Here is a 21,112-nt window from a genome sequence, read left to right as displayed (position 1 = left end):
ACAAAACACAAAGCTTACCAGATTCATGTAAAACAGCAATAATTACAGTAATACCAAAGCAAGGGAAAGATCCACTCGCACCAGCGTCATATAGACCAATATCATTACTTAACACAGATTATAAGATAATAGCTAAACTATTAGCAAACAGATTAGCATATTATGTACCTAAAATGGTAAATCTAGACCAAACTGGATTTATTAAAAAAAGACGCACAACAGACAATATTTGTAAATTTATTAACTTAATTCATGCAGTAGAAGGGAGTAAAGCACCAACAGTAGCAGTTGCTTTAGATGCAGAGAAGGCCTTTGACAGAGTAGAATGGAATTATTTATTCAAAGTATTGCAAAAATTCAGTTTACCAGAGAAGTATATTAATTGGATTAAAGCATTATATAAGGGGCCATTGGCGAACGTGACAGTAAATGGATATATATCAAAGCAATTTAACTTAAGCAGGTCAACACGGCAGGGATGCCCACTATCACCCTTATTGTTCACATTAGCTATAGAACCACTAGCAGAATTGGTAAGAACAGAAAATAATATAAAAGGGATAAAAATAAAAGACAAGGAATATAAAATCACTTTATTTGCGGATGACGTTATAGTATACTTAACAGAACCAGAACTATCAATAAAAGAATTATATAAGAAATTGAAGGAATATGGAGCCATGTCGGGTTACAAGATTAACGTAAATAAAAGTGAACCAATGCCAATCAATAATGCGGATTTCTCAAAATTTAAGAAGGAATCACCATTCAGATGGCAAATGCAAGCAATAAGATACCTAGGTATACAAATAAATAAAAATTTATAAAAATATCGGCCATCTATATAAACTCAATTATTATCCACTAATGAAAAAATTACAGGGCGATTTATAGCATTGGAAAGATTTACCATTAACACTAATAGGAAGGATAAACTGTATTAAAATGAACATTTTCCCAAGGATATTATACCTATTTCAGGCATTGCCAATACACTTGACAGAGAAATTCTTCAAGGTGTTAAAGAAAATAATAAGGAAATTTTTATGGAAAGGGGGGAAACCAAGGATAGCACTAGATAAATTAACAGAATGGTATAAACAAGGAGGCTTACAACTGCCAAACTTTAAAAATTATTATAGAGCCGCACAATTAAGATACCTATCAGATTTTTACCAAACAAGGGAAAAGCCAGATTGGACTAGATTAGAACTAGAAAAAATAGGGGAAAAGATACCTGAACACATATTATATAAATGGGATGAAAAATTGGTACAACATAGAAGTTCTCCAGTATTACATCATCTGCTCAAAATTTGGAAGAAGATTCATGTAGAAAGGAATAAAACAAATTACCAATTACCAAAACTAATAATGACGCAAAATCAGTTACTCCCTTTTACAATAGATAACCTTTCCTTGAGAGAATGGGAGAAAAAAGGGATCAAAAGAATAGAAAATTGTTTTTCAGGAAATAGATTATTATCCTTTGAACAAATGAAAGATAAATATAATATAACTCAAGATACAGTGTTGGCATATTACCAATTGAGATCCTACTTGAAGGACAAATTAGGAAGCAGTCTGAGGTTACCAGAGGGAAGTAACTTTGAATATGTGATTACAGATACAATGATAATCAAAAGATTTATAAAAAATATGTATATTAAACTGCAAGAAAAGGAGAGTGAGGAAACAAATGGTAAAACTAAACAAAAATGGGAACAAGATTTAAATATAAAGATAAAAAAGGAAGCATGGGAGAAGTTATGCTCTGGAACGATGAGAAATACAATAAATACGAGGTTACGTATGATACAATATAACTGGATACACAGGCTATACATTACACCTCAAAAGTTAAATAGATGGGACCCAACAGTATCTGACAGATGTTTTCGTTGTAAAAAAGAAATGGGAACAACAATTCATGCAATCTGGACATGTGAGAAAGTAGAAAAATTTTGGGAAGATCTAAACTTACAGAAAACAATATACCAAAAAACCCAGAGATCTTCCTCCTAAGTAACATAAAAAATAAAGAATTTGGACTTGATTTGGATGGTGCACAAAAAAGATTTGTTAAGATAGCTCTAGCCGTAGCAAAAAAATGTATTATGTCAACCTGGAAATTGGAAGATAATTTGAGAATACAACAATGGTATATAGAAATGAATAAATGTATTCCATTAGAAAAAATAACACATAGTTTAAGAAATAATATTGAAATATTTGAACAAATATGGGAGCCATACATGAAACACAATAGAGAAAACCTACCGGGGACATTTACCACCTAAATTAACGAAAGGAGAAGGAAATGAAAAGAATTGACTCAGTGGAATTTCTTGTTTATTTTTATTGAATGACAACATTGTTTGACTGGTTTAATGTATCTTAGATTTTGTACTTTAAATGAATGGGGGGGGGAGGTAGGGAGGGTGGGATGGGAGGGGGGGGAGAAAATGACACTGTATATATTTGAAAAGGAAAATGTATGTATCTTGGTCAATGTGGTTTATGGTGTGAAAAATAAAAAAATTTAAAAAAAACCTGAACTTGCCGAACCCAACCATTTTAACTCTTCCAAATATTCCAACAAGGACACGACCGTTCTTGGCCTCATCCATTGTCATGGTGAGGCCAAATTTAAATTTGAGGAAAAACACCATACTTCTCCTCGACAGGCTTAAACCAAATGGTATGAACTTTGATTTTTCTAATTTTAGGTGTTGTGGACAGTGAAGAAGGTTTTCAAAGCTTGCAAAAGGATCTGAACCAGCTGGGAAAATGACCTGAAAAATGGCTCATAGAATTTAATGCAGAAAAGTGTGAGATGTTGCATTTTGGAAGGACAAACCAAAAAAGGACATGTATGGTAAATGGTACTATACTGAGGAGTGCGGTAGTACAGAAGGATCTAGGAATTCAGATACGTAATTCCCTGAGAGTGGGCCACTAGTGGATAAGGCTGTAAAGGGAGCTTTTGGCATATTGGCCTTCATATATTAGTGTATTGAGTATAGGTGTTGGGTTGTTATGATAAAGTTGTATAAGACATTGGTGAGGCCACTTTTGGAGTATTTTATGCAGTTTTGGTCACCTAACCACAGGAAAGATATCAATAAGATAGAGAGAGTGCAGAGAATTACTAAGAAGTTTCTCAGACTTCAGGAACAGAGTTACAGAGAAAGGTTAAACAGGTTAGGACATGCTTCCCTGGAGCATGGAAGAATGATGGGAGATTTGATGTTATTTAAAATTATGAGGGGGATAGACAGAATAAATGCAGATAGGCTTTTACCATGAAGATAGGTGAGATACAAACCAGAGGACATGGGTTACGAGTGAAAGAGGAAAAATTTAAGGGGAACATGAGGGGAAACTTCTTCATAGAGAGTGGTGGGAGTGTGGAACGGGCTGGCAGCTGAAGGGGTGAATACGGGCTTAATTTTAACATTTAAGAAGAATTTGGACAGGCACAGGCACATAGATGGGAGAGGTAAGGAGGGCTATTGACTAGATGCAGGTCAGTGGGACTAGGCAAAAATAAATGGTTTGGCACAGACTAGAAGAGCCAAAGAGGCCTGTTTCTGTGCTGTAATGTTCTGTGGTCTCTGCTATTGTTCCTCATAGGGTAAACCTACCCTCTATGATGTAGTATCACTGTTCCTAGACAATTGCAATAAAGCACCCTTACAACAATTTTAACTCCTCTCACACTAATTGCTGCTAACATACCAATGGGCTACCTAATTACCTTCACTACTGTATGCAGAGGATACTGATGCCCCCTTAAATTTCAACACAGCCCACTCTCAAACCATTTTAGAAATATTTGTCTTTTCCGTTATGTACACCCAAGTGGGTATGGATAATCTCCCTCATTTCATATTAATTTCCATTTGCTATATTCTAACTCAGTTTATTAACTTGTTTACATTCACATGACACCTCTTTACATCCTCCACAAATCCACAATCCTACCTTGTTCCGTATCATCAGAAAATAAGATATTTGGTCTCCTCAGCAAAATCATTGGGTTTTTTTTGTAAAAGCCAGGAGGCTGAGCAATGGTCATTGCAAATCCTGAGAATAATCTGTGTATTCATACATTTTGCTTTCTATTTGTTAACTAATTCTCAGTCCACATTGAAATGTTACCCCTCGGTCCACGTGCTTTAATTCTGATGATCGTGACCTGTGTATGACTTAATTGAATGGCAAAAATCCAAATCTGCCATCCACAGGTTTATCTATTCTACTCATCCTCTCCTTATTGAACTTCAAATTATTAAAGCCTAATCATCATGTTGCTTCTTATACTTGTTTATTTCAAAGTGTTATGAGTGGAAAAAATCGAAGTGATCTACCGGGACCATTGCCTGAAGAGGACACACAAAATCAGTGAACCGGTGTGGACTCGAAAGGCCAACATGGCCTGTTTCCGCTCCGTAAATGGTTATATGGAAAGCTCTGCTAAAGGTAGTGCACGCAGCCCAGTATATCGCATGCAAAACTCTCCTCACCCTCAAGAAAATCTAGGTGGAATGCTGCTGTTGGAGATCAGTAACCACCATTAAGTTGCCATACCACCCAGGACATGCTCTGTTCTCGCTGCTGGCATCATAAAAGAGGTATAGCTGCGCTGGGTGGGTCACGTCTCCAGAATGGAGGACCATCGCCTTCCCAAGATCGTGTTCTATGGCGAGCTCTCCACTGGCCACCATGACAGAGGTGCACCAAAGAAAAGGTACAAGGACTGCCTAAAGAAATCTCTTGGTGCCTGCCACATTGACCACCGCCAGTGGGCTGATATCGCCTCAAACCGTGCATCTTGGCACCTCACAGTTTGGCGGGCAGCAACCTCCTTTGAAGAAGACCGCAGAGCCCACCTCACTGACAAAAGGCAAAGGAGGAAAAACCCAACACCCAACCCCAACCAACCAATTTTCCCCTGCAACCGCTGCAACCGTGTCTGCCTGTCCCGCATCGGACTTGTCAGCCACAAACGAGCCTGCAGCTGACGTGGACTTTTTACCCCCTCCATAAATCTTCGTCCGCGAAGCCAAGCCAAAGAAGAGGAATACCACCAGGATCAGGAACAGTTACCACCCAGCTCCACATAGGAGGGAGGTTGAAGACTTGGCAGAATGGTGTATCAACAACAACCTCACACTCAATGTCACTAAAACCAAAGGAGCTTCAGGAAGGAAAACCAGAGGTGTACGATCCAGTGATCATTGGGGGATCAGAAGTGGAGAGGGCAAGTTCCTCCAGCACTGGTTTTACTTCAGTCAAGTCTGCAGAGACTTCGCTGGCTGGGCTTTGAGTTGAAAGGCACACTGCAATCTTACTTTTTGGTGGTAAAGAAGAAAATCTGCAGATTTGGGGGTCTAAAACAATACATGTGCTGGGGAAACTCAGCAGGTTCCGCATAGGCAATAAAAGGTAACCCTCGTTTCGTGGGGGGGGGGGGGTGGTTTCCTCATTTTTGTTTTCTTCTGAACACGCTGGTGATGACATTCTGCTTGATCCGCGTCATCGCCTTCAAAACCCACCGCGAATAGAGCTCAGCGGGCCCCCCCGCCGCCAACATCCAGACTCACGTGAGGCAGCCATCACCCCGGACATGATTGGCCCCCCTCTGCCCACGTGCCCTGCCAAAGTTCACGGACCGTCCGTGACTGGCCCGTCGAGGGGTTGGTTGCGTCGATTCGGAGCCGCGTCAGCGTGGCAGGAAGCGGGGCCCGGCCGGAGGTGGGAAACGGTGGCTCGTTTTGTCTCTGTGGGAAAGTCGGGATGGGGCGACCTGTCTCGGGGGGGGAGAGGAGGAGGAGGAGGAGGAGGAGGGGGAGGGGGAGGAGGAGGAGGAGGGGAGAGGAGAGGAGGAGGGGGAGGGGGAGGTTGGGGGAGGAGGAGGGGGGGAGGTTGGGGGAGGAGGAGGGGGGGAGGTTGGGGGAGGAGGAGGGGGGGAGGTTGGGGGAGGAGGAGGGGGGGAGGTTGGGGGAGGAGGAGGGGGGGAGGTTGGGGGAGGAGGAGGGGGGGGGGAGGAGGAGGGGGGGAGGAGGAGGGGGGGAGGAGGAGGGGGGAGGTTGGGGGAGGAGGAGGGGGGGAGGAGGAGGGGGGGAGGTTGGGGGAGGAGGAGGGGGGAGGTTGGGGGAGGAGGAGGGGGGGAGGTTGGGGGAGGAGGAGGGGGGGAGGTTGGGGGAGGGGGGAGGTTGGGGGAGGAGGGGGGAGGGAGAGGGAGAGGGGGAGAGGAGGGGGAGGGGAGAGGAGGGGGAGGGGAGAGGAGGGGGAGGGGAGAGGAGGGGGAGGGGAGAGGAGGGGGAGGGGAGGGGAGAGGAGGGGGAGGGGAGAGGAGGGGGAGGGGAGAGGAGGGGGAGGGGAGGGGAGGGGAGAGGAGGAGGGAGGGGGAGGATGGGAGGAGGAGGGAGGATGGGAGGAGGAGGGAGGGGGAGGATGGGGGGAGGAGGAGGGGGAGAGGAGGAGGAGGGGGAGAGGAGGAGGAGGGGGAGAGGAGGAGGAGGGAGGGGGAGGTTGGGGAGGAGGAGGGGGGAGGTTGGGGGGGAGGAGGGGGGAGGGTGGGGGAGGAGGAGGGGGGAGGGAGAGGGAGGGAGGAGGGGGGAGGGAGAGGGAGGGAGGAGGGGGGAGGGAGAGGGAGGGAGGAGGGGGGAGGGAGAGGGAGGGGGGAGGGAGAGGGAGGGGGGAGGGGGGAGGGAGAGGGAGGGGGGAGGGAGAGGGAGGGAGGAGGGAGAGGGAGGGAGGAGGGGGAGGGAGAGGGAGGGAGGAGGGGGGAGGGAGAGGGAGGGAGGAGGGGGGAGGGAGAGGGAGGGAGGAGGGGGGAGGGAGAGGGAGGGAGGAGGGGGGAGGGAGAGGGAGGGAGGAGGGGGGAGGGAGAGGGGGGAGGAGGGGGGAGGGAGAGGGAGGGAGGAGGGGGGAGGGAGAGGGTGGGAGGAGGGGGGAGGGAGAGGGAGGGAGGAGGGGGGAGGGAGAGGGAGGGAGGAGGGGGGAGGGAGAGGGAGGGAGGAGGGGGGAGGGAGAGGGAGGGAGGAGGGGGGAGGGAGAGGGAGGGAGGAGGGGGGAGGGAGAGGGAGGGAGGAGGGGGGAGGGAGAGGAGGGAGGAGGGGAGGGAGAGGGAGGGAGGGAGAGGGGAGGGAGGAGGGGGGAGGGAGAGGGAGGGAGGAGGGGGGAGGAGAGGGAGGGAGGAGGGGGGAGGGAGAGGGAGGGAGGAGGGGGGAGGGAGAGGGAGGGAGGAGGGGGGAGGGAGAGGGAGGGAGGAGGGGGGAGGGAGAGGGAGGGAGGAGGGGGGAGGGAGGGGGGAGGGAGAGGGAGGGAGGAGGGGGGAGGGAGAGGGAGGGAGGAGGGGGGAGGGAGAGGGAGGGAGGAGGGGGGAGGGAGAGGGAGGGAGGAGGGGGGAGGGGTGTCCCCAATACTCCGGTAAACAACGGCTAGGATATTGCTGTTGTTTTCTTACCTGTCTCGGCCTAATTAATGTGGCCACCCGACCCCTCGCACATCTGCTCATGACCCCAGCCGGTGATTTAGTTCCATGACTTTTGATCCTTGCATCATTGTCCTCAGTATTAGACGTTTTCCTGGCGTATTAGTGACGCTTTTGCACTTCGCTTCCTTTTAATCATTAAGTTTTATTCCAGAGTTGTCACCGAAGGAAATGATTTGCATTGAACCCACTGGAAGTTGTACACTGTTCAGCATGATGGTTTAGAAAGGCCTTTTCACGTCGCAAACTCGCCAAGAAACGCTTCACCCATGGGTTCCGAGGGATAGGATTCAAAAATAGCTCAGCAGGACGAAACAAAAGACGATGGTTGACAGGTGTTTTTTTTTTGTGTGAATAATCTGGTATCGGTGTTTCCACAGAACTCCCATGTACTCCCTTTCTTTTGTGATAGCAATTTGAATTTGGGTCATGATGAGTTTGCAGGTGAAGCAAAAGGAATTGAATAATTGTTGGTGAGAAAGAAAGTTTCAGGTGACAGGAAAATTATAGTTTTTTTGTCAGAAAAATGGCTGATAAAAATCAGTCCATAGAAGTGTAAGGTAATGTGTTTGGGAAAGTACAAGGGAAAGAAATGCACAATAAATACCAGGATATTGAGTGATGTCAAGGAATTGAAAGATCCTTGAGCATATGCCATTATTTTGTTTTAACTTGTTTAGTTGGATAGAAAGAAATGTGGCATTCTTTCCTTTATTTGCTTCGATGTCAAATACAAGAGCAGGAAGAGCAGCTCATTCAGCTAGTTGAGAGGTGTCACAGCAATAACCTTGCACTCAACGTTAGCAAAACCAGTGATGGTGGTCAATCAGAAGATGACCCAGTCCTCATCAAGGAGGTCAGCAGTGGAGAAGATCAAGAACTTCAAATTTTGGGGTATCAACATCTCTGAGGATCTGTCCTGGATCCTACATGCTGATGCAATCGTGAAGGAGGCTTGACAGCAGCTATACTTTGTGAGGAATTCAGTATGTCACCAAATGCTCTCAAACATCTAAAGGTGTACTGTGGAGAACATTCTGGCTGGTTGCATCATTGTTGTATAGAGGTGCCAACACTTGTGACAAGAAAAAGCTCCAGAGGATTGTTAACTTGGCCTGTGACATCATGGGCACCAGTCTTCACTCTATTGAGGACATTTACAAGAAGCAATGTCTTAAGAAAGCAGCCTCCATCCTCAAAGACTGCCACTGCCCAGGCCATCCTTTCTTCACACTACCACCATCAGGAAAAATGTACAGGAGCCGAAAGATAAGCACTCAGTAGTGCATGGACAATTTCTTCCCATTGCCATCAGATTCCTGAATGAACAATGAGCCACACTGCCTTACTTTGATTTTTTTTCTTTTTCCTTGCACTATTTTTATTTATTTTATAAAGTGATTTATTTGAATGTTTGCACCATGAAGCTGCTGCAAAACAACAAATTTTATGACGTGTTCATGACAATAAATTCTTCTGAGGAACACTGCTGGAACTGTATGCAAAAATGGTAAGACTTCAGGTGATAAAGGCAAGAAACATCAGGATGAGCAGAACTTGACCACATACTTGAAGGGCAATGGCCTGCAGGGCTAAGTATTGGAAAATGAGGTTAAGCTGGGTAGCTCTTTCTCAAATGACATGGATACAACAGGTTTAATGTCTTCCTCCTTCGTCTTAAATTTTAATTAAATGATCATCTCTCGACTGTTAAAGGTCTTGGTAGTACCAAACAATAGTATGGATCCTAACAGTGAAATTTAACCCTTTATGCCCCAGTATAATTTCAGAATATTGATAATATACCTGCTTTATTGTAACTAAGTATGCCTCGTGGAAGAAAGTGATATACTGGAATTAATTTATTGAGTAAGCAAGTCAATTACAATGCAATGAAATTGTCCATTGACATATTTGTGCTGTAACCCAAATTTAAGAAAACAAGAAATTATTAAGTTATCTTGTAAAGCTTGATTTTAAGCAAATCATTTTGCTATGGGAATAACTCTGGGATTATTTTGGGTGATTTTAGTAATGTGAGGAGGGTACTAATGGAAGCAGAGGAATATTAAAATAAAATAGAAACTGAAGTTATTTTGAGACTAGAATGAGCAAAACTGTTTTAACCAGGCTGGGAGCAAACCAGATTGTTGTTGTGAAAGAAGGTAGTGATTAAAAAAAGAGCAGCGGTAAACAAGAAGATCATTCTTTATAGGAAGCAAAAGGCAATTGATGTTTCAGGCCTGAAACTCATCGGAAATGTTGAAAATCAGACCTGACTTAGGAACAATGGTTGATGAGCGGTGCTGGTAAGACCTGTGTTGGATCAGCATGCCGGTGATTATTAATGCACGGGGTAGGCTGGTGCAGTATAACTTTCTCCCCCAGCTATATTTGACACTGGAAAAATTGAGTACAGCCAAACCAGAAATTTCATACCTATGCTTCAGATGTGGCATTGTGACAGAAACCTTTGTGCCTGCAACCTGGACATATACTAAGGTGAGACCCTTCTGGGTGGAACTAGGCCAAGCCCTAGAAAAAAAATCTTAGCTAAAGAATTCCCACAGGACTCTGAGCTCTTCCTATTGGGAAATAGGGTAGACGTACTGCATGGATTAAGTTAATGAACTTAGAGATATTGTCCATTGTTTGTCTTTTCTTCATAAATCCAGTTTCGTCAAGTTTTACTATTTTTGGTACACAGACAGCCAATCTGTTTGCTCATAGTTTTGCTATTATCTGATTCCACCTGCATTCGCCCATCGTTATTGAATGAAGATCAATGCCTGAAGAGGGCGCACAAAATCAGTGAACGGGTGTGGACTCGAAAGGCCAACATGGCCTGTTTCCGCTCCGTAAATGGTTATATGGTTATAAGGCTTACGATGAAGCTGTCCAAATTCCAAATCTGATTTGTAATGATCACGTTGGTGGTGGCCAGGAAGTTCATAGCAGTTACTTGGAAATCTGACTCCCACTTGGGCATTGTGTGGCGGAATACAGAAATGCAAAGCTGTATTTCCCTGTAGAAAATTACCTATAACTTAAGGAAAAAATATAAAGTTTTTCTCAAAATTTGGCAACCATATTTAAATTTCATAGGAACACAATTATAGTGTGGATCTGGATATATTGCCACCCTGCCTTCCCTGTCTATCCTACGAGGGGGAGGGGGGTGTTCATTCCATCCCAATCAAGTAAAGTCAAGAAAAATATAAGTCTAGGTGCCAGCTGTTGGGCCATGGCAAATCCCTGATGTGTTCCCTATCTTTGTTGTGGGTGTCTTGAATGTTGTGAGTAATTGTGGTCTGTTGAGTGTGGGAGGAGGGGGAAAATGCCTCAGAGTCCATGGCCAATTTTGTATATAATGGATAACTGTAATTTGTGATTGATACTGGAAATTGTATGGGTTTTAAAATCTATAAATAAAATATTTTTAAAAAATCAGACCTGAATAAAAAGTTGGTGGGGGGAGTGGGGAGGTGAAGGGAACTGGTAAGAGGTACTAGGTGGAGGATACAAGTGAAAGAGTAGAAGACCATGGATCTGAGAAGTGGTGGGGAAAGGGGCAGAGGGCTAAAAAGGATAGCTCCTTGATGGGAAAAGGGTGGGAGCTAGAAGGGAGATGGGGGTGAGGGAAAGAGAGACCGGGGGGGGGGGGTTAAAGATGTTTTTCCTCCAATTTACGATGGCCTCAATTTGGTAGTACCCAATTACATTGGACAGACCTGTCCATGTGGCAATGGTGTGTGGAATTAGTGATTGGCCACTGGGTGGTCCTTGCTGTTGCAGTGGGCTATTCAGTTTCTTTCTCTTCTACCCTGCCACCTATGTGCACATATTGTGTCTTGCATGTTAGTCTGTACTCCTCCCCCCACCCCCCCCCCCCCTAATCTTTATTCGGGCATCTACCTGTTTTTCCCTATTCCTGAAGAAGAGCTCAGTCTCATAACCTTGGTTGCATTTTGCTTCCTATGGATTCCATGTGACCTGCTGAGTTTCTCCAGCATGTTTGTGTATTGCACTCACTCGACTCCAGCCTCTGCAGATTTTCTTGTTTATGATCAAAATGGTGCCCTACAAAATGCTTTGCATTTCTGTATTCCGCCACATAATGCCCAAGTGGGAGTCAGATTTCCAAGTAACCGCTGTGCACTTCCTGGCCACCACCGACGTGATCATTACAAATCAGACTTGGAATTTGGACAGCTTCATCGAAAGCCTTGTGTCTATCCTATTTCCCAAAAGGAAGAGCTCTGGGTCCTGTGGGAATTCTTTAGCTAAGATTTTTTTCGAGGGCTTGGCCAAGTTCCACCCAGAAGGGTCTCGCCTTAGTATATGTCCAGGTTGCAGGCACAAAGGTTTCTGTCACAATGCCACATCTGAAGCATAGGTATGAAATTTCTGGTTAAGCCGTACTCAATTTTTCCAGTGTCAAATATAGCGTGCAGCTCATCAGATTTCTGAATGAAATTAACTGTAGACACTATCTTTATTTCTTGTAATGTGGTTTATATAAATATTTGCACTGTGAAGCTGCCGGAAAACAACAGATTTTGTGGCGTGCTCACGGCAATCAATTCTGATGATATCTGGAATTGGGGATTTAATTAGTAGGTGGATTGAAGGGGAAACTGTCAAGTTTGCTTTGGAAAAATTGTGGTTTGTAAGTCCAGATCATTATTGATTTTACGTGTGCATTGATTGATCTGAGTACCTCCCCCACCTTTCCACTTTTGTGTTTACATTTTAAATAATTGTTGGTAACAATGAGAGAATTCTCAAGACTTAAAGTGACAATACTGTAAAATATCTTTCAAGGATTATACTACTTCATGGGAAGATGGCGAAGTTGCTCACTAATTTTTTTTGATTCTATTAGATTTGTAAAAATGTATTTAAATGATAAATGTTTTTCAGCTTAATTGATGTCAAGTAGGACTAAATGGTCGTATAGGGAAGAACAAATGCATTCATTGTTTAGAATGGTTTTTAATGGCTTAATCTAATCACATGATGTTTGGTCACAGGACATCACATATACTTATTGTGCTCTTAATTCTTTTCAATTTTTCCTTCAGCAATCGATTTCTAACTTATCAATATTTATCAACTAAATATTGCCAAATTTCAGGGGCAGTACTTGCAGAGGAAATATTTTTCTTGTATAAAGGAATACTAGTCAATTCTCTTTGCACCTCTCCACACCAAAAAAGAACTCCAAGGAACCCCCTTTTATATTACTCTTCTACATAGCAGCAAAATTGAAAGTCATAACATTGGTCAGTGCCATTTTATCACCACTTTATCTCTAAATCATCCGTATTGTTATTCTGCTTGTCTAACATGCAACCTTCGATAAGTTAAAACTTCCTTTTGTTTAAAACTACTGTTATCTTTGGCCCGTTTTCCTTGCCTACTGTCCATCTTTCAAATTGGCCACAGTTTGGAGATCTGTTTCCAAGTTCTATGATTGAGCATGAGGTGATCAACTACCAGCTCATTACAAATAGCACCTACTTCAACTACTGGAAACTTGCCTGTCTCCGTTGTCTAATTTGCAAAATACCTTGACATTTTTGTTAATTCTTTAGTCAGCTTTGAGATCAAAGTTGTTAATTCATTCAGCACTTTTGACTGAAAATGCTGACAAGTGCTTCAGCCTTTCATAAATCTTTTGTATCTGCAAAACCTCTCTAAATCATTATATCTAATGATCTACTTTCAAACTTGATGCCATTGTTTTGCAAGCAAATATAGTGGCAAATTTATTTATCCATAATACTGGAAATTAGCAATGAGTTAAATGACCAGCTAGTTACTTTTTTTTTGGTAGTACTGGAGAAATACAAGAACTGCCGATGCATTTTTTTAAGGTAGTGATGGCTGAGGAACACACTTTGACCGGGTGCCTATGAGAACCCTGGCAGCTCTTGCTAAAGTGCTCATTGGACCTGTTATGTGTACCTGAACAGACATGCTGAACATCTTTTTAACGTTTCACTTGATGTGTGGTATTTATAGTACAGTATTTCCTTGTTTGCACAGTAATTGTTATCTTGGATTTTAATATTTCTGGGGATTGAATGCACATCTGTACAATTAGAATGAAAGGGCAACCATTGAACTGATTGTCATCCATATTAATGCCTGATTGTAAGGTTGCAGATAACACAAAATTGGAGGTGTGGTGGACAGTGAAGAAAGTTATCAAAGATTACAAAGGGATCTAGATGAACTGGGAAAGAGGGGCATAGATCTTAACTCTGACATGTGTGAGGTGTTGCACTTTGGTAGGTTAAACCAGAACAGGAATTGAACAACAAATGATAGGGCCATGGTGAATGTTACAGAACAATGAGAATTGGGGAGCGCAGCTACATAGTTCCATGAAAGTCGCGGGCAATGCACGTTTAGCATGCTTGCCTTTATTGGTCAATGGAGGAATAGGGAAACAGGAATTGAATATTTTATTTGTATAGCACATTTTAAACTTCAAAGTGCTGTATACCAATTAATAAAAGAATATACAAAGCACAAAATCAACAAACACAAAAGATTAGACACTGGACAAGAGAGTCATCTCACAGAATAGTAATGGGTTGGAGAAACTTGTGAGCAGTGACAGGCTGCCTAAACACACTGGCGCGACTGACTCAACCCCATGCCCTACAAGCCCAAACTATCTGGGTGGGCGTTGCAGCTCCCTAGATAACCATAACAAAAGCGAGGCCAAGACTTTTATCTGAAGTCAGGGAATGAATACAAATTCGAAGCTTATCATTTTTTCTAAAGCTGCAGCAATTATAATGAGCATCAGTTTTTAAAAAAAAAAATGAGAACACTTTTGGAAATTGGTGCATCATTAGAGAGTAAAACACGAAGACACTTTAGACTAAACACAATTTAGACTTTAGACTAAAAACATTACATAAAATTACCTAAATTACAATCTAAACTAAAATTATTATACATAAACCACTCAGTTGCAATTATATTAAAAAAAATCTGTGCCACCAATAGTTTGACTAGAAACCAATACTAATTCCATAAGGATTGAAAGAGCGCAGCAGCCCTTGGAGGCTTGAGTAAGGAGTCTCCATTCACGCTCTGATGCCTGGAGTTATAGTATAGGTACCTCAGTGCCCTCAGGCACCCACATTACCACCATCCCCCACAATGCGGCCCCTCAGGAACGCCCCACTAGCGTGGAGAAGTCCTGGCCCTGCAACAGTCCTGGCCCTTCAACTCCATAAATCTCAATGAGGCATCCCCTTGAGCACGTCTGCCAACTTTGCCCAGTGACAAACCCAGGGTTCTATCTTGGTCGTCGCAGTTCCACGTTGGTCGTCCTGACCCAGGCTGGGTCATAAATGAGAATGTGTTCTTTGAATGCTGTTATCCTCAAATAGTCAGATACTGCACTGGTGTATAGAAGACACAGATGAATTTCATCCTCATATTGACTCTAAGAAATTGGAGGAATTAAATTCCATCCTGGTAGTCTTCAACCAGAGGGTATTGTGACATATCGTTATATTTTATATTGGGTATAGATATGTTTTTGGGAGATAAATTGTGGGTTTTTCGCAACACAGATCTCATTTAAAATGCCAGAGCGTGGCTCAAGCCAGACAGTCCAGGCTCCGAGTGTCTGCCAAACTTTGAAGAATGCTTATAGACACCTCACAAGTAGATATTAATTGAACATGCTGTGGAGAAATGGATTATTGTTTTGGAAAGCAACAGATGAATGGACTCAGAACATTGGGTCCGGTGCTGCTGTCTGTCTGAGTGCAATTTGCTGTTAGGGTCATGTGTGAGAGAGAGAATTCAGTTCAGCAGCAGCAACTGGGACAGGAACATGACAAGCTGGCAAGCTTGTGAAAAAGAAACCCATGTTGAAAGATGGTTTGTGAGTTCTGACTTCAGCCTATTCAAAGCCCTTGTATGGACAAGAGGAGAGGACTGGCTGTGTGGTGTTTTGCCTGAGATAAGGGAAACAGAAAAGGAACTCTGTGATGACCTGAAAGAAAGGTTATCATCTGGAAAACCCTGATGGGTTAAGTTTCTTCGACAAGACACTGAAGTGGCTGATTGGAAGGAATCCACTTGAGTCCAACCAGCAACAAATCTCTCTCTGAAAACTGATAAGAACCTTCCTGAGTGGTAACCATTTACCTTTCAAGTACCAAAGTCTGATGAAGATTCATCACTGTTAAATTCTGTGCACAGTATAAGAATTTATGAACTTGGATGAGTGAGAAATGAGATCGGACTGTTAATCAAAGAACGTTTCTGAACTTGTGCATGCATTGCATACACGTGCGCTTAGAATTAAAAGGGGGTTAAGTTGATAGTAATAAGTTAAAGTTTGATCCTGTTTTTATGTTTAAAGAAAATTAAAAGTAACTTTTAAGTAACATTTTTCTTGATGAATTTCTATTGCTGCTAGGTTTTGGGGTCCTCTGGGCCTGTACCAGTATTAACATCAACTTCTCCAGTATCCAGTTACCTGCCCCTTTGTTTACTCAACCTCCTCTCACCAAACTTTTCACTCATTTTCCTTCTCTTTCCCTGGCCATTATCTATTCATCAATCTTCCTCCAGTTGTACACCCACCTCTTTCATCCTCCTATCAGAGAGTGCATCTTCCTCAGCCTATTCCTCCTTCTAAATTTCTTCCCCTTAGTTGTATTCACCTACCAACCTGTGCTCCTCCCTCTACCCCCTTATTCTTTTATTGGGATGTCTGCCTCGATAAAGGGTTTTAATGTGAAACTAAGATTTGAGGACATCGAAAAAGGTTTTCAAAGCTTGCAGAATGACCTGGAACAGCTGAAAAAATGGCAGATGAAATTTAATGCAGACAAGTGTGAGGCATTGCATTTTGAAAGGACAAATCAAGAAAGGAAATGCACGGTAATTAGTAGGGCACTGAGGAGTTCAGTAGAACACAGGGATCTGGGAGTACAGATACAAAATTCCCTGAAAGTGGTGTCACAGATGTAGAGGTTGTAAAGAGCTTTTGGCATAATGGCCTTTGGAAATCAAAGTATTGAGAATAGGAATTGGAATGTTATGGTAAAGTTGTATAAGACATTGGTGAGGCCAGATTTGGAGTATTATGTGCAGTTTTGGTCACCTAACGACAGGAAAGATAAGAGAGTGCAGATGTTGCCCAGACTTCGGGAACTGAGTTACAGAGAAAGGTTAAACAGATTAGGACTTTATTCCCTGAAGCATAGAAGAATGAGGGGAGATTTGATAGAGGCATTTAAAATTTTGAGGGGGATAGACAGACTTTTTCCACTGAGGGTAGGTGAGGTACAAACCAGAGGACATGGGTTAAGAGTGAAAGGGGAAAAGTTTAGGGGGAAATGAGGGGGAGCTTCACACAGAGAGTGTTGAGAGTGTGGAATAAGCTGCCATCTGAAATGGTGAATGTGGGCTCAATTTTAACAAGAAGTATTTGGACAGGTACATGGATGGGAGGGCTATGGACTGGGTACAGATCAGTGGAACTAGACCAAAAAAAAGTTCAGCAGAGACCAGAAGGACCTGTTTCTGTGCTGTAATGGTCTGCGTTGATTATCTTTTGCCTTCCATGGATGCTCCCTGATCTGCCGAGTTCTTCCAGCAATTTGTGTGTTTCTTCGGTGAATTTCATAATTCTTTTCTACCTTTATTGATAGGTGCCCCTGAGATCTAGAAAATTATCGCATTTTCCAATGCCTCATTATGGGGCCTTTATTGTCCAGGTATGGATCTATATGCTCATTGTTGTGCAACAGAATCAGCTTGTTGGAAAGTTTTGCTTTAGATAGAAGGTAGGAGCAAGAATAGACTATTTGGCTCTGTGAGCCTGCTCTGCCAGTCACTAAATTATGGCTGATCATCCATCTCAGTATTATATTCCTGTTCCCTTATCCCTTGGTGACTTCTGTGTGTTGAAATTTAACAGTCTCAAATATATTCAATACTTCAGTCTCCACTGCATTCTGTGATGGATAATTCCCTGAATTCACCCTATGGGTGAGGAAATTACCCTTGTCTCAGTCCAAATTGCTCTACCCTATGCCCAGCGACTGCACTCAATCTAAATCTCTCAGCCGGGCCAAAAATTGTCCTGCATCCAGCCTGTCTAACCTGAGTCTGACTGAGTAACCGGCAGTGCTGGATCTATCATTTTGTATCTTTACAAAACTCTACGTTGTTTAACAACAATTCTCAAATTTTATGGATGTTTACTGTGAAGCCTTTTCTCTTTTACACTTTATTAAATGAGTCAATAATGACCTCTGCAACCATTGTTAGTGTACTGCAACTCTATGATTATGTGGTGGAAGCCATTATGTACTCTTGTGGGAATCCTTGTTGGAGGCAAGGTATTGAAGAAAGATTAAGATAATTGGAGCAATGACCTGGCCTATTTGACCTCTGTCTTAAGTAGGGATGTGTCTTCAGTCAGTCGTAGATTAGGATAGTGCTTTTTATAACTTCTTGTAGCGACGGAGAATGAAAATAATTTTCAAAGGCAACTAAATTTGAAAAAGATTTACCACAGTTACTTTTGGTTGTCAAGAGTTGACAAAATGCTTGATAGCTGCAATGGTGTCCTGTAGTCTTTTGGGGGAGTTGTGAAGCAGTGATGGATGCAGTGCACTTTGCAACAACAGTTGTTTGGCTGCTGGAAGAGTTGGTGCCGAAAATTTTGCAGGTCCTTTGTGAGGACTCTGAAAGATAGCAGGAGTATACATTTGCAATTAATACAATTAGATTTCTTTACATTTGAACTTCTTTACAATTATAATATCCCTGAAGATCCATGGCTATCCACCTCTTCCCAGCTATGGAGGTTAACCTGAGTTTACATTTGAACTTCTTGCCACACAAGTTTTCTATATTTAGCAAAGATACTTTTTACATTAGAGGCCTTGTTTATTCAGTTAACACGTAGTTTATTTGCCTTCTAGTTATTCTGGAGTGGTGATGAGACTAGATAGTTCGATGTGAGAAGGGGTTAAAGGGGCCTGATGCCTGATTTCTGCACAATTTCCATTCTTCATTGGTTCTTTGTGTGATGAGTTTTATTTTGTTGATTTTTAGGTTCTTGTAATATCATGTAGGTTGGGTTCTAGAGACATAATTGAGTTTTCTATCCAAAAACAACTTGAGTTTGTAATTTAGCTGCTGAATCACGTCTGCTGTTTTCATGGAATGAAAAGTTTATAAAACTGGATCCAGTTTGGGACATCAAGTACAGTATAACAACAATAAATGAATGAGCTGAGATGCCAACAGTGTTTTGAAGGAAGATGAGCTTATTTGAAATTATGAAATACTAAACTATTTTATTTTATTTAGGTATGGAAAAGTGCAACCTTCCAGCAAAAAATACAGCTGAGAGTCTTGATTGCATCAAAAAGGAATATAAAAAGTCTTTTATCCTTATCAATAAAGGTCTTTCTGCAGATGAATTGGGTCAAAAAGAAACCGCAAAACAGTATTACAGAGAAGCAAAAGAACATTTAAATAATGGATTGGATATTCCAACAAATGGCCCAGAATTCATAGGTGCTGAGTGGGACACAGTTCGTCAAATGCAAAATAAAATGAGTACAGCGCAAAAAAATATATGTACAAGATTGTCAATTTTGGAGCATGATGACAATCCGGCAGCATCTAACCATTCAAACCAGCTGCCTGGAACTTCAGAGTCTAATTACCCAAAAACTGAGCCAAGGCTGTATCCAGTTATACCAATGCCTTGCAAAGAGAAATCTTCCAAGTTTCAGTTTGCCTCAGAATCTTCTGTCATCGAGGCGAGCAGAACAACAAATGGAAACTCATCCTCTACAGCTCCTAATCGTTTCTCACCGGATATTGCATCTAACGAGCTACCTCCTGTGTACACACCTGAGGCTATGGATGGGCATATGATTCTTTCCTATGGAACTGAATCTGGTGAGGTTGCTGTTGTAGGTGATGACGTTTTGGGACAAAAATTCCAACCCCATTCATTGGAATCTCTTGGTATGGATGCAGATGAGCTCATTTTAATTGAACATGGTGTACAACTTTTCTATGTAACACCTGATGGACAAGTGAGTACACCCTCGTATCCTGGATTTCTACGCATTGTGACATTTTCAGAGAACGATAATGGTTCAGCACAAAGCAGACCTCCTCCTTTTCTGCAGGTATGATATCTTCAGAGAACTGAAAAATATTTTTCATTAATTCTGTCGATAGGACAATGCACAAAGAATTTTAATTTGATTTGTACTGGAGTCCATTTTTTGGACTAGTGATGATCATTTGTGCGAGTAAAAATATTAGGAGATGAACAAATGGTTTAAATTTTGGAAGTATTTTTAAACATGTTTACAAAAAGCAGAGCATAATTCTCAGAATTTGTGTCATTTACCTGACTGGTTGTTAGGAATTAAGTTGAATGATAAACTTTTCAATCAAAGAGTAATATGGAATGGGTTGAGATGAATTACTGGAAAGTTGATTTATTTTAACCTGCACAAAGTAATTGTGAGAGTTGGAAATCTGGAATTGAATATTTGCTATAACAATGTACATCTCATAAAAATATATTTAAAAATTCCTTCATAAATGTTTTGAAATCAAGCAAATAAGTTTATTTTTTAGGATGGGATCAGAAAATTATAGAAAAGGATTCTAAACAATAGAATAATTTAGAAACACAAAGCTGCAGATACTAAAATCTTGAGCAAATGTTGTTTCTCTTTATTTACAATAGGATAGTTTTGTCAATTTTGACTTTGCATGCCTATACTAACGTATGATGCAAAATGGCATTGACAAAGAGATTTTGAGTGTTGCAGTCTAGGAGAAATTAGATAACCCTCAATTGAATGCAAAATATTTTATGGTTGTTTGTTGGTGGAAATTCCATCATCTAATTCAATATTCTGGTCAACATTTATTACTCCAAAATATGCCTGAAGTAGATATATAGATTATTCAGTGTATTATTGTACTCGAGATGGCAGAGGCCGACAGCATCGAATCCACGCTGCTGAAGATTAAATTGCGCTGGGTAGGTCACGTCTCCAGAATGGAGGACCATCGCCTTCCCAAGATTGTGTTATATGGCGAGCTCTCCACTGGCCACCGAGACAGAGGTGCACCAAAGAAGAGGTACAAGGACTCCCTAAAGAAATCTCTTGGTGCCTGCCACATTGACACCGCCAGTGGGCTGATATCGCCTCAAACAGTGCATCTTGGCGCCTCACAGTTCAGTGGGCAGCAACCTCCTTTGAAGAAGATTGCAGAGCCCATCTCACTGACAAAAGACAAAGGAGGAAACACCCAACCCCAACCAACCAATTTTCCCTTGCAACCGCTGCAACCGTGTCTGCCTGTCCCGCATTGGACTTGTCAGCCACAAACGAGCCTGCAGCTGACGTGGACATTACCCCTCCATAAATCTTTGTCTGCGAAGCCAAGCCAAAGATTGTAGGAATATGCTGTGCATTACTAACTACACTTAAAAAGTGCTTGATTAGTCACAATGTTTTGATTTTTGGCAGACCATATAAAGAAAGCCATGTGTTGCAAAAAAAAAAC

At 42.2% G+C, this 21,112-nt stretch overlaps 1 protein-coding gene across 5 annotated transcripts in view; it reads left to right on the top strand.

Moving 5' to 3' along the window:
• sparta (spartin a) overlaps positions 1 to 21,112 on the top strand; it is an 85,263-nt gene that overhangs the window by 30,275 nt on the left and 33,876 nt on the right. For 2 of the 5 annotated variants that reach the window (XR_011342291.1, XM_069891681.1), the window contains exon 2: positions 18,875 to 19,710. Coding sequence is in view for 4 of the 5 variants with exons in the window: in XM_069891681.1 (XP_069747782.1) it covers positions 18,875 to 19,710 (836 nt within the window). In the remaining variant the exon portion in view is untranslated. Of the gene's footprint in view, positions 1 to 5,655; positions 5,761 to 7,721; positions 7,840 to 12,698; positions 12,790 to 18,874; positions 19,711 to 21,112 lie in introns of those variants that run through there. The other 3 variants (XM_069891682.1, XM_069891683.1, XM_069891684.1) reach the window with 3 other exon arrangements.

This window comes from Narcine bancroftii, chromosome 7 (assembly GCF_036971445.1).
Source record: "Narcine bancroftii isolate sNarBan1 chromosome 7, sNarBan1.hap1, whole genome shotgun sequence".
Classification (NCBI taxonomy): Eukaryota; Metazoa; Chordata; class Chondrichthyes; order Torpediniformes; family Narcinidae; genus Narcine; species Narcine bancroftii.
This window is presented reverse-complemented; position numbering and strand designations above follow the sequence as displayed.